Source organism: Lampetra fluviatilis, unplaced genomic scaffold, assembly GCF_964198595.1.
Source record: "Lampetra fluviatilis unplaced genomic scaffold, kcLamFluv1.1 SCAFFOLD_721, whole genome shotgun sequence".
Lineage (NCBI taxonomy): Eukaryota > Metazoa > Chordata > Hyperoartia > Petromyzontiformes > Petromyzontidae > Lampetra > Lampetra fluviatilis.
The window spans coordinates 37,501-50,734 of NW_027620735.1; the positions used below are offsets into that span (position 1 = coordinate 37,501).

The window sequence follows — 13,234 nt, forward strand, 5'->3', positions numbered from 1 at the left end:
CCTGAAGACGGAAGCTTGTGTTGCCTCCGAAACGTCGTGATTTTTTATTTTATTTTACTTTTATTAATTTAAATTTTTTACCTACGTGACTTTACCGAAAAAACCTAAGAATATACTTTTCGATGACTATTCATATTCTTACGGACACGCCCCGCACGCGCACAACGTACGACGCGTCAACGTCGATGGTTCTCCAGGGACCGAGAGAGCCGGGTGATCTAAAGGTGCAGCCCCTGCAACTTCCAGCGGCTTTTGGCCGACCGTCGAACAAAGACGGTGGCCGCCGCAACGTCGTCGCGCGCCGCTCTCAGTCGCGCTGCTTCTGCGGCCGTCTGGAACGCTCTCTTCCTTCCGATATAAGCAAGCCACTGGGAGCCGTGATGCCACTTTAAAATTTCGACTGAAAGCTAATTTTTTTAAAACTAATTGTGTGTTTAGTTTGGTGCCTCTTCTCCCACACTGGCCCAGACAGAATCACAATCTTTATTGAGACCGGAGGATCAATCCGATGCGCTATAAAAGAGCTCTCTTTCACGGATGCCCAGTTAGAGGGGGGCACGCGGGGGGCGGTGGTCAGAAATTTACGACAACAAACGATACGAAAACACGGAGTGCAAAGCATAACAAAGGTAAACAAATCATCAAAAAATGTCATGCGACTACAGTAAAACCTTGGATTGCGAGCATCATTCGTTCCGGAAACGTGTTTGCAATCCAAAGCACTCGTACATCAAAGCACTGGTATATCAGTTGTGATCACGTGAACCTCGGCAGAGAAGGCGTACACGTACTACTCGTATTGCAAGACCCCTCGCTCGTTTATCAAATTTATATTTACGTGAAATTATTGCCCGTCTTGCAAAACACTCGCAGACCAAGTTACTCGCAATCCAAGGTTTTACTGAATTTTTATTTTACCATGTACAGCCCAATTGAGCTATTCGCTTCATTTTCAGAAGGTGACCCGGCCAAAAATGATAGCTCAAACGAAAGTGGCTCATCACCATGTGGACATTTACATCAGCCGAATAATCGAAATAATCACCTCTGAAGATGTGGGAATTCTCAAACTTAACCCCGCCACACTCTGCCCTGCCAAATGATTTCCGTGAGTTACTGGTTTACGATATTCTGGAAGGAACCAGCCAGCAGAGTGACTGATATTTATTAGAATAATATTCTAGAAGGGCTAGACAATTGAGTGATTGATATTCTAATGATCTTCTAGGAGGCTCAGACAGCTGAGTTACTGATGTGTATTCTAATGATGTTCTAGAAGGCTCAGACAGCTGAGTTACTGATGTGTATTCTAATGATGTTCTAGAAGGCTCAGACAGCTGAGTGACTGATGTTGACTCGAATGATGTTCTAAGAAGGCTCAGACAGCTGAGTGACTGATGTTGACTCGAATGATGTTCTAAGAAGGCTCAGACAGCTGAGTGACTGATGCTGACTCTAATGATGCTTTAGAAGGCTCAGACAGCCGAGTGACTGATGTTGATTCTAATGATGTTCTAGAAGGCTCAGACAGCTGAGTGACTGATGCTGACTCTAATGATGTTCTAGAAGGCTCAGACAGCCCAGTGACTGATGTTGATTCTAATGATGTTCTAGAAGGCTTAGACAGCTGAGTGACTGATGTTGACTCGAATGATGTTCTAGAAGGCTCAGACAGCTGAGTTACTGATGCTGACTCTAATGATGCTTTAGAAGGGCCAGACAGCTGAGTGACTGATGTTGACTCTAATGATGTTCTAGAAGGGCCAGACAGCCGAGTGACTGATGTTGACTCTAATGATGTTCTAGAAGGCTCAGACAGCCGAGTGACTGATGTTGATTCTAATGATGTTCTAGAAGGGCCAGATAGCTGAGTTCCTGATGTTGATTCTAATGATGTTCTAGAAGGCTTAGACAGCCCAGTTACTGATGGCGATTCTAATGATGTTCTAGAAGGCTTAGACAGCTGAGTTACTGATGTTGATCCTAATGATGTTCTAGAAGGCTCAAACAGCTGAGTTACTGATGTGTATTCTAATGATGTTCTAGAAGGCTTAGACAGCCCAGTTACTGATGGCGATTCTAATGATGTTCTAGGAGGGCCAGATAGCTGAGTTCCTGATGTTGATTCTAATGATGTTCTAGAAGGCTTAGACAGTCCAGTTACTGATGGCGATTCTAATGATGTTCTAGAAGGCTCAAACAGCTGAGTTACTGATGTGTATTCTAATGATGTTCTAGAAGGCTTAGACAGCCCAGTTACTGATGGCGATTCTAATGATGTTCTAGAAGGGCCAGATAGCTGCGTTCCTGATGTTGATTCTAATGATGTTCTAGAAGGCTTAGACAGCCCAGTTACTGATGGCGATTCTAATGATGTTCTAGAAGGGCCAGATAGCTGAGCGACTGATGTTGATTCTAATGATGTTCTAGAAGGGGCATACAGCCGAGTGACTGATGTTGATTCTAATGATGTTCTAGAAGGCTTAGACAGCCCAGTTACTGATGGCGATTCTAATGATGTTCTACAAGGGCCAGATAGCTGAGTTCCTGATGTTGATTCTAATGATGTTCTAGAAGGGCCATACAGCTGAGTGACTGATGTTGATTCTAATGATGTTCTAGAAGGGCCATACAGCTGAGTGACTGATGTTGATTCTAATGATGTTCTAGAAGGCTCAGACAGCCGAGTGACTGATGTTGATTCTAATGATGTTCTAGAAGGCTTAGACAGCCCAGTTACTGATGGCGATTCTAATGATGTTCTAGAAGGCTCAGACAGCCGAGTGACTGATGTTGATTCTAATGATGTTCTAGAAGGGCCAGACAGCTGAGCGACTGATGTTGATTCTAATGATGTTCTAGAAGGCTCAAACAGCCGAGTGACTGATGTTGATTCTAATGATGCTTTAGAAGGCTTAGACAGCCCAGTTACTGATGGCGACTCTAATGATGTTCTAGAAGGGCCAGACAGCTGAGCGACTGATGTTGATTCTAATGATGTTCTAGAAGGGCCATACAGCTGAGTGACTGATGTTGATTCGAATGATGTTCTAGACGGCTCAGACAGCTGAGTTGACTGATGTTGACTAATGATGTTCTAGGAGGCTCAGACAGCCGAGTTACTGATATTCTAATGATGTTCTAGAAGGGACAGACAGCTGAGCGATTGATATTCTAATGACGTTCTAGAAGGGCGAAGGAGCCGATTCATTTGTCTACAACCCAAACCCATAATCCAATCCACGAGGTGGAACCCCTAACCCCAATCCTAAATCCTGTTCCGAACTAATAAACACACACCCTAACCAAATCATAAATCCTCTTCCTAACCCATAAACACACACCCTAACCAAATCATAAATCCTCTTCCTAACCCATAAACACACACCCTAAACCCAATCTTAAATCCTGTTCCCAACCCATAGACACACACCCTAACCCCAATCCTAAATCCTGTTCCTAACCCATAAACACACACCCTAAACCCAATCCTAAATCCTGTTCCTAACCCATAACACAAACCCTAACCAAATCCTAAATCCTGTCCCCAACCCATAAACACACACCCTAACCCCAATCTTAAATCCTGTTCCTAACCCATAAACACACACCCTAAACCAAATCCTAAATCCTGTTCCTAACCCATAACACAAACCCTAACCAAATCCTAAATCCTGTCCCCAACCCATAAACACACACCCTAACCCCAATCCTAAATCTTGTTCCTAACCCATAAACACACACCCTAACCCCAATACTGTCCCTAACCCATAAACACACACCCTAAACCCAATCCTAAATCGTGTTCCTAACCCATAAACACACACCCTAAACCCCAATCCTAAATCGTGTTCCTAACCCATAAACACACACCCTAAACCCCAATCCTAAATCCTGTCCCTAACCCATGAACAGACACCCTAACCCCAATCCTAAATTCTGCCCCTAACCCATGAACACAAACACTAAAGCCAATCTTAAATCCTGTCCCTAACCCATAAACACACACCCTAACCCCAATCCTAAATCCTGTCCCTAACCCATAAACACACACCCTAAACCCAATCTTGAAACCTGTTCCTAACCCATAAACACACACCCTAACCACAATCCTAAATCATGTTCCTTACCCATAAACACACACCCTAACCCCAATCCTAACCCATAAACACACACCCTAACCCCAATCCTAAATCCTCTTCCTAACCCATAAACACACACCCTAAACCCAATCCTAAATCCTCTTCCTAACCCATAAACACACACCCTAAACCCAATCCTAAATCATCTTCCTAACCCATAAACACACACCCTAAACCCAATCCTAAATCCTCTTCCTAGCCCATAAACACTCACACTAACCCCAATCCTAAATCCTGTTCCCAAGCCATAAACACACACCCTAAACCCAATCCTAAATACTGTTCCTAACCCATAAAACACACACCCTAACCCCAATCCTGTTCCTAACCCATAAACACACAACCTAACCCCAATCCTAAATCCTGTCCCTAACCCATAAACACACACCCTAAACCAAATCCTAACCCATAAACACACACCCTAAACCCAATCCTAAATCCTGTTCCTAACCCATAAACACACACAATAACCCTAACCCCAATCCTGTCCCTAACCCATAAACACACCCTAACCCCAATCCTAAATCCTGTCCCCAACCCATAAACACACACCCTAACCCCAATCCTAAATACTGTCCCCAACCCATAAACACACACCCTAAACCCGATCCTAAATCCTGTTCCTAACCCATAAACACACACCCTAACCCAACTCCTAAATCCTGTCCCTAACCCACAAACACACACCCTAAACCCAATCTTAAAACCTGTTCCTAACCCATAGACACACACCCTAAACCCAATCTTAAAACCTGTTCCTAACCCATAAACACACACCCTAAACCTAATCTTAAATCCTGTTCCTAACCCATAAACACACACCCTAAACCCAATCTTAAAACATGTTCCTAACCCATAGACACACACCCTAAACCCAATCTTAAAACCTGTTCCTAACCCATAAACACACACCCTAAACCCAATCTTAAAACCTGTTCCTAACCCATAAACACACACCCTAACCACAATCCTAAATCCTGTTCCTTACCCATAAACACACACCCTAACCTCAATCCTAACCCATAAACACACACCCTAAACCCAATCCTAAATCCTCTTCCTAACCCATAAACACTCACACTAACCCCAATCCTAAATCCTGTTCCCAAGCCATAAACACACACCCTAAACCCAATCCTAAATACTGTTCCTAACCCATAAAACACACACCCTAACCCCAATCCTGTTCCTAACCCATAAACACACAACCTAAACCCAACTCCTAAATCCTGTTCCTAGCTCATAAACACACAACCTAACCCCAATCCTAAATCCTGTCCCTAACCCATAAACACACAACCTAACCCCAATCCTAAATCCTGTCCCTAACCCATAAACACACACCCTAACCCAATTCTAAATCCTGTTCCTAGCCCATAAACACACACCCTAAACCCAATCCTAAATCCTCTTCCTAACCCATAAACACACACCCTAAACCCAATCCTAAATCCTGTTCCTAACCCATAAACACACACTCTAACCCAACTCCTAAATCCTCTTCCTAACCCATAAACACACACCCTAACCCCAATCCTAAATACTGTTCCTAACCCATAAACACATAGTCTAACCCCAATCCTAAATCCTGTCCCTAACCCATAAACACAAACCCTAAACCCAATCCTAAATCCTGTTCCTAACCCATAAAACACACCCTAACCCCAATCCTAAATCATGTTTCTAACCCATAAACACACACCCTAACCCCAATCCTAAATCCTCTTCCTAACCCATAAACACACACCCTAACCCAACTCCTAAATCCTGTTCCTAACCCATAAACACACACCCTAACCCACTCATAAATACTGTTCCTAACCCATAAACACACAGTCTAACCCCAATCCTAAATCCTGTTCCTAACCCATAAACACAAACCCTAAACCCAATCCTAAATCCTGTTCCTAACCCATAAACACACACCCAAAACCCAATCCTAAATCCTGTTCCTAACCCATGAACACACACCCTAAACCCCCCCCCCCCCAATATATTGCTATAAAAATTGATTTCTGTTCATATGATTGTTGTTATGGTTGTACTTTAATAAATCCCGAATCCCTGCCATTACATACAATTTAACAAATTTAACAAGAAAAGGTAAAAAAAAAAGTTAAAACAGAGCAATGTAATACAATACACTATTAGACATTATTGTTAAAAATAAATAAGTGAATCCTATGCGTTAGTGATTTTTTTGTAAATATTTTAAACCCAAAAAAAATAAAAACAGATGAAAATACCCCAAAATCACTGAAGACTGAAAACATACCCAAAAATCACTAAAAACCGAAAAAAACCCAAAACCACTAAAAACAGACGAAAACACCCCAAAACAACTAAAAACTGAAAAAAAATACCCGAAACCCACTAAAAAACTGCCGAAAATACCCCAAAACCATTAAAACAGACGCAAATACCCCAAAAAACTGAAAAATACTCCAAAACCACTAAAAACAGACGAAAATACTACAGGAAATTCGTTTTCAAATGTAGATTTTTTTTTTCTGGGGGGGGACCCCTGTAAGATGTGGTCCCCCCCAATGTTGACTCCATGGCTACAGCCTTAATGCAAATGCGCATACACGTAGCCTCCACTCCTTACGTACACTATAATATTGTAATATTGTCTCTCGTATACCAACATTAGTGCAGAAAGTGTCGTTTTAAATGGACACTTTTCTTCGTGAGGATGATGAATTTCCTCCGTGGCCTTCAGATGAAGGGCAAATTCGCTGTGAAAGAGGGCTATTGCCTGAAACGTTGTCTTTATTGTACGACCAGGCGTTATTATTATTATTATCTAATGTGCTACGTTTTATTGGACATGCACACGTGTGTGTGTTAAATGTAATTATGTCACAACGCAAATACATTATTGTACAATCAATATAATTCTTATAACGCGAGCATTATGCCCTACATTATTAATTAATTGCTGTATAATTATGGATCAGTGTATAAGTACAACATTACAGTATTTTTTAAAAAAAAATCGATGTTTATATTTTAGAATGTAAGTTGTGAACACAATGATTTTAATTTCGTCGTAAGTATTAGCACTGCATTGACTAACCCCTTAGTGTATGATTCTTGCACAAATGACGTATTAATATAGCTTATACGTAACAAGCATTAACCCATCATTATATACAATATCATTGTTAATACATGTTAACATTAGGCACAGTAATTAAATGCTGTGTAATCATTACAGTACATAATTGTATACTGTATCATTGACACGTACAAATGTAAACATTTATACACGAAATTTATACTGAACAATTCGCAGGCTAATTGTTTGATTTAACATTGCATAGTATAATCGATATTATCGAACAAACATCAGTGCACTGTACAATTATTACAGCATACAGTGTATCAGAACGCACTTATTGTTATAACGCGTGAGGCGTTATTATAACAATAAAGATCTTTAGCAAACGACGCACGATCGTTGCAAAAACACACACACACACACGCCTTACATGTAGCAATTGCAAAGGGTAACAATTTAAATAACAGTTTTAAATCATTACGGAGATACTGTGTGGCCGACGCTCGAATTGGGTGCGGTTAAAGTGTAAAAAAAACGCCTCAGAATTAACGAAACATTTTTTTTTTAAACCAAAAAAATAACAACAAATTACGGCGACATCAGTGGTAAGCCGCTGCGGTTACGACGAACAAAACCTTGACGTTCGCGACAATTGTTAAAATAATAATAAATTTAACGATTTATTAATAATTTCCCGTGCAATGGGGTGCGGCCGTTTGCTCTCTCAACCCTCACTCCACACTCACCGCTTTGCTCGCCCAAGAAGACCAATTTGAATTTCCTTAACGGGTTGCCGAAGTCGTTATTCGTAGACATTTTTGCTCGTCGCGGCGACGGTGTTAATTGTGATTTTTAAAATTATAATAATAATTTTCGCTGCTTGCTGCTGCCCGCCCGCTGCTGCTGCTGTGGAGACGATCCGCCCGCCTAATTCCGCAGCGGTAGCACGGAGTTGTCGCGTGACGTCACCGCGCAAGGCGTGCGTGATGACGACAGACGCCAACGTGGGTAGGGGGGCGGTGGTGGGAGGGTCGGTGACGTCACCCGCGCAGGCGTGCGTGATGACGACAGACGCCAACGTGGGTAGAGGGGCGGTGGTGGGAGGGTCGGTGTCGTCACCGCGCAGGCGTGCGTGATGACGACAGACGCCAACGGGGGTAGAGGGGCGGTGGTGGGAGGGTCGGTGACGTCACCGCGCAGGCGTGCGTGATGACGACAGACGCCAACGTGGGTAGGGGGGCGGTGGTGGGAGGGTTGCTGACGTCACCGCGCAGCCGTGCGTGATGACGACAGACGCCAACGGGGGTAGAGGGGCGGTGGTGGGAGGGTCGGTGTCGTCACCGCGCAGGCGTGCGTGATGACGACAGACGCCGCGACGTCGATCTTCCCGTGACGTCACAGCGCAGCCGTGCGTGCCGACGAGATGACGTCGAACGCCGCGAATTCCATATCGCGCAGGGCTGAGGGTGGGTGGTTGGCGTGACGTCACCTCTGAAAGCTCGCCCCGTGACGTCAGAACGCAGCGGCGAGATTTTTATTTTTTTGCGCGCGCAGGGGAGCGCGCGATGACGTCATGCCAGCCCAGCGCGCGATGACGTCATGCCAGCCCGTCGACCGACGGCGGTCGACGGGCTGACATCGCGCAGCCGTGCGCGATGACGTCACGCGACCACCCTCCCCGCCGACGTTGGCGTTTGTACGTCATCACGCACGGGCTGACGTCACGACGCAGCGGTTTGTCCACAGCGTCAAGGGCGCACGTGTTTGATTATAAATAAATACGTATTTTATTTTACCTCGCGATCTTTTAAAAAGTTGCTCCAACCCTTTCTCAACACGATGGCGTCGTTACTGAATAAGGTAATAAATAAATAAACAGAGGCGTTTGTTTGCGCTCCCGTCAGCGAGCTGACGCGTTCCCCCGCCCCCCCTCCTTACCCCGGCCCCGTGGCTTACCGCGCTTGCCTGAATTACCCCGCGGGGAAGCCTGCGCTAGGCCGCCGGCAGAGCGACCGAGATCGCTCGGTCGGGCAAGCGGTGCCGCTACGAATCCCCGGGGTTTGATTCAAGCTCACGGCCCCCAACACCCGATGGTGATTATCTGAGCCGGACCCGGGTCTCGCCTAGGTCAACTCGGCCTCTAATGAATGTCTCGGTGCGGTGGTTTGAGAGTAAACGCCGCCACTAGGGAGACAAAGGCGGCCGGGCGTGGTGGTGCTGGCCACCCACCCCCCTCTGCTGCTCGCTAACAGCACTTGCCCCCACAGCCTGTTAGAGGCTACACGGGCGACCTTTGCCTGTGTGTCTATATGTGCTGCTCACAGCACTTGCCCCTACAGCCTGTTAGAGCCTACACGGGGACCTTTGCCTGTGTGTCTATAGGTGCTGCTCACAGCACTTGCCCCTACAGTCTGTTCGAGGCTACACGGGGGACCTTTGCCTGTGTGTCTATAGGTGCTGCTCAGCACTTGCCCCTACAGTCTGTTCGAGGCTACACGGGGGACCTTTGCCTGTGTGTCTATAGGTGCTACTCACAACTTGGGCATCGTCAGGCGGAGCGGCGCTGCTGCCGTGTGGAGCTCAGAGGGGCTACCGCCGGCACCCCACACACGACATCGGACGCTTCCAATTCATGCTCCGCAAGCTGCAGGTTCGAACGCCCGCCCGCCCGCCCGACCTTTCACCCTCCCGCCCGACCTTTCACCCGCCCCGCCCGACCTTTCACCCTCCCGCCCGCCCGACCTTTCACCCTCCCGCCCGCCCGACCTTTCACCCTCCCGCCCGACCTTTCACCCTCCCGCCCGCCCGACCTTTCACCCTCCCGCCCGCCCGACCTTTCACCCTCCCGCCCGACCTTTCACCCTCCCGCCCGCCCGACCTTTCACCCTCCCGCCCGCCCGACCTTTCACCCTCCCGCCCGCCCGACCTTTCACCCTCCCGCCCGCCCGACCTTTCACCCTCCCGCCCGACCTTTCACCCTCCCGCCCGACCTTTCACCCTCCCGCCCGACCTTTCACCCTCCCGCCCGACCTTTCACCCTCCCGCCCGACCTTTCACCCTCCCGCCCGCCCGTTCACCCTCCCGCCCGCCCGACCTTTCACCCTCCCGCCCGCCCGACCTTTCACCCTCCCGCCCGACCTTTCACCCTCCCGCCCGCCCGACCTTTCACCCTCCCGCCCGACCATTCACCCTCCCGCCCGACCTTTCACCCTCCCGCCCGACCTTTCACCCTCCCGCCCGCCCGACCTTTCACCCTCCCGCCCGACCTTTCATCCTCCCGCCCGCCCGACCTTTCACCCTCCCGCCCGCCCGACCTTTCAATCTCCCGCCCGACCTTTCACCCTCCCGCCCGCCCGACCTTTCACCCTCCCGCCCGACCTTTCACCCTCCCGCCCGCCCGACCTTTCACCCTCCCGCCTGACCTTTCACCCTCCCGCCCGACCTTTCACCCTCCCGCCCGACCTTTCACCCTCCCGCCCGACCTTTCACCCTCCCGCCCGACCTTTCACCCTCCCGCCCGCCCGACCTTTCACCCTCCCGCCCGCCCGACCTTTCACCCTCCCGCCCGACCTTTCACCCTCCCGCCCGCCCGACCTTTCACCCTCCCGCCCGACCATTCACCCTCCCGCCCGACCTTTCACCCTCCCGCCCGACCTTTCACCCTCCCGCCCGCCCGACCTTTCACCCTCCCGCCCGACCTTTCATCCTCCCGCCCGCCCGACCTTTCACCCTCCCGCCCGACCTTTCACCCGCCCGCCCGACCTTTCACCCTCCCGCCCGCCCGACCTTTCACCCTCCCGCCCGACCTTTCACCCTCCCGCCCAACCTTTCACCCTCCCGCCCGACCTTTCACCCTCCCGCCCGCCCGACCTTTCACCCTCCCGCCCGACCTTTCACCCTCCCGCCCGACCTTTCACCCGCCCGACCTTTCACCCTCCCGCCCGCCCGACCTTTCACCCTCCCGCCCGACCTTTCACCCTCCCGTCCGACCTTTCACCCTTCCGCCCGACCTTTCACCCTCCCGAGATCCGGGCAGCTTCTCCCCCCCCCCCCCATCCCTCTCATCGGAGTCCCCGGGTGTCCCGGGTTCTTTCTCCGCACCCCTCTCTCCTTTACGTGTGACCCCCGTGACCCTCCCATCTCTCTCCCTCGGTCGACCCCTTCCTGGAGCCCCGGGTCATTCCGGCTCTTTCCCTTCTGCCTGACCCCTCCGTGTGACCCCCATGACCCCTGTGACCTCCCCCTCTCCCTAGCCCTCGTTCGAACCTTTCGGAGCTCCGGGTCGTTCCGACTCCCTCCTGCCTGACCCCTCCTTGTGACTCCCATGACCCCCGTGACCCCTGTGACCTCCCCCTCTTCCTATCCCTCGTTCGAACCCTTCGGAGCTCCGGGTCGTTCCGACTCCCTCCTGCCTGACCCCTCCTTGTGACCCCCATGACCCCCGTGACCCCTGTGACCTCCCCCTCTTCCTATCCCTCGTTCGAATCCTTCGGAGCTCCGGGTCGTTCCGACTTCCTCCTGCCTGACCCCTCCTTGTGACCCCCATGACCCCCGTGACCCCTGTGACCTCCCCCTCTTCCTATCCCTCGTTCGAACCCTTCGGAGCTCCGGGTCGTTCCGACTCCCTCCTGCCTGACCCCTCCTTGTGACCCCCATGACCCCCGTGACCCCTGTGACCTCCCCCTCTCCCTATCCCTCGTTCGAACCCTTCGGAGCTCCGGGTCGTTCCGACTCCCTCCTGCCTGACCCCTCCTTGTGACCCCCGTGACCCCTGTGACCTCCCCCTCTTCCTATCCCTCGTTCGAACCCTTCGGAGCTCCGGGTCGCCGACTCCCTCCTGCCTGACCCCTCCTTGTGACCCCCATGACCCCCGTGACCCCTGTGACCTCCCCCTCTTCCTATCCCTCGTTCGAACCCTTCGGAGCTCCGGGTCGTTCCGACTCCCTCCTGCCTGACCCCTCCTTGTGACCCCCATGACCCCCGTGACCCCTGTGACCTCCCCCTCTTCCTATCCCTCGTTCGAACCCTTCGGAGCTCCGGGGTCGTTCCGACTCCCTCCTGCCTGACCCCTCCTTGTGACCCCCATGACCCCCGTGACCCCTGTGACCTCCCCCTCTCCCTAGCCCTCGTTCGAACCCTTCGGAGCTCCGGGTCGTTCCGCCTCCCTCCTGCCTGACCCCTCCTTGTGACCCCCATGACCCCGCCCCTCCCCCCCGCCCCCTCCCCCGCCCCTCCCCCCCCCCCAGGGCAAGGGACGCAAGGCGAAGGTGAAGCCGGACCCCATCTGGACGTCGCCGTCGGCGCTGCTGCACGACACGCTGAACGTGAGCCTCAGCGGACACGACGTCGTGCTGGTGGAGCACTTTGCCCGCTACGCTCACCTCCTGTGCAACCGCCTCGGGGTGAGCGTCGTGGAGAGGTGAGCGGGGGGGGGGGTGGGTTGGGTGGGTGGGGGCGTAGGGGGGAGAGATGGGGATGGGAGGGAGGAGATGGAGGGAGGAGATGGAGGGAGGGGATGGGGGGAGGGAGGGGAGGGAGAGAGGAGATGGAGGGAGGGGATGGGGGGAGGGAGGGGAGGGAGGGAGGAGATGGAGGGAGGGGATGGGGGGAGGGAGGGGAGGGAGAGAGGAGATGGAGGGAGGGGATGGGGGGAGGGAGGGAGGAGATGGAGGGAGGGGATGGGGGGAGGGAGGGGAGGGAGAGAGGAGATGGAGGGAGGGGATGGGGGGAGGGAGGGGAGGAGAGAGGAGATGGAGGGAGGGGATGGGGGGAGGAGGGGAGGGAGGGAGGAGATGGAGGGAGGGGATGGGGGGAGGGAGGGGAGGGAGAGAGGAGATGGAGGGAGGGGATGGGGGGAGGGAGGGAGGGAGAGAGGAGATGGAGGGAGGGGATGGGGGGAGGGAGGGGAGGGAGAGAGGAGATGGAGGGAGGGGATGGGGGGAGGGAGGGGAGGGAGGGAGGAGATGGAGGGAGGGGATGGGGGGAGGGAGGGGAGGGAGAGAGGAGATGGAGGGAGGGGATGGGGGGA

At 51.4% G+C, this 13,234-nt stretch overlaps 2 protein-coding genes across 2 annotated transcripts in view; one reads left to right on the forward strand and one right to left on the reverse strand.

The window, feature by feature from the left end:
- The window catches only part of LOC144954334 (ras-related protein Rab-6B), a 28,912-nt gene extending 20,735 nt beyond the window's left edge, over window positions 1-8,177 (reverse strand). Inside the window, exon 1 of the mRNA XM_078884851.1 lies at window positions 7,953-8,177. Coding sequence (XP_078740977.1) covers window positions 7,953-8,022 — 70 coding nt within the window. The 5' untranslated portion in view covers window positions 8,023-8,177. The remainder of the gene's footprint in view (window positions 1-7,952) is intronic.
- A 747-nt stretch (window positions 8,178-8,924) lies between these two features.
- On the forward strand, window positions 8,925-12,629 carry LOC144954333 (large ribosomal subunit protein mL48-like). The gene is made up of 3 exons (XM_078884850.1): window positions 8,925-9,066; window positions 9,731-9,856; window positions 12,453-12,629. Exons 1-3 carry the CDS (start codon window positions 9,046-9,048, stop codon window positions 12,627-12,629), a joined length of 324 nt encoding a protein of 107 aa, XP_078740976.1. The 5' UTR covers window positions 8,925-9,045.
- The last annotated feature ends 605 nt before the right edge of the window (window positions 12,630-13,234 follow it).

Excerpts from the sequence above, each read along its gene's own strand:
- LOC144954333 (XM_078884850.1), top strand. The coding sequence starts at position 9,046 with ATGGCGTCGTTACTGAATAAG. Across the intron at positions 9,067-9,730 it reads TGGCGTCGTTACTGAATAAG|GTGCTACTCACAACTTGGGC; the intron begins GTAATAAATAAA and ends GTGTGTCTATAG. Across the intron at positions 9,857-12,452 it reads TCATGCTCCGCAAGCTGCAG|GGCAAGGGACGCAAGGCGAA; the intron begins GTTCGAACGCCC and ends CCCCCCCCCCAG.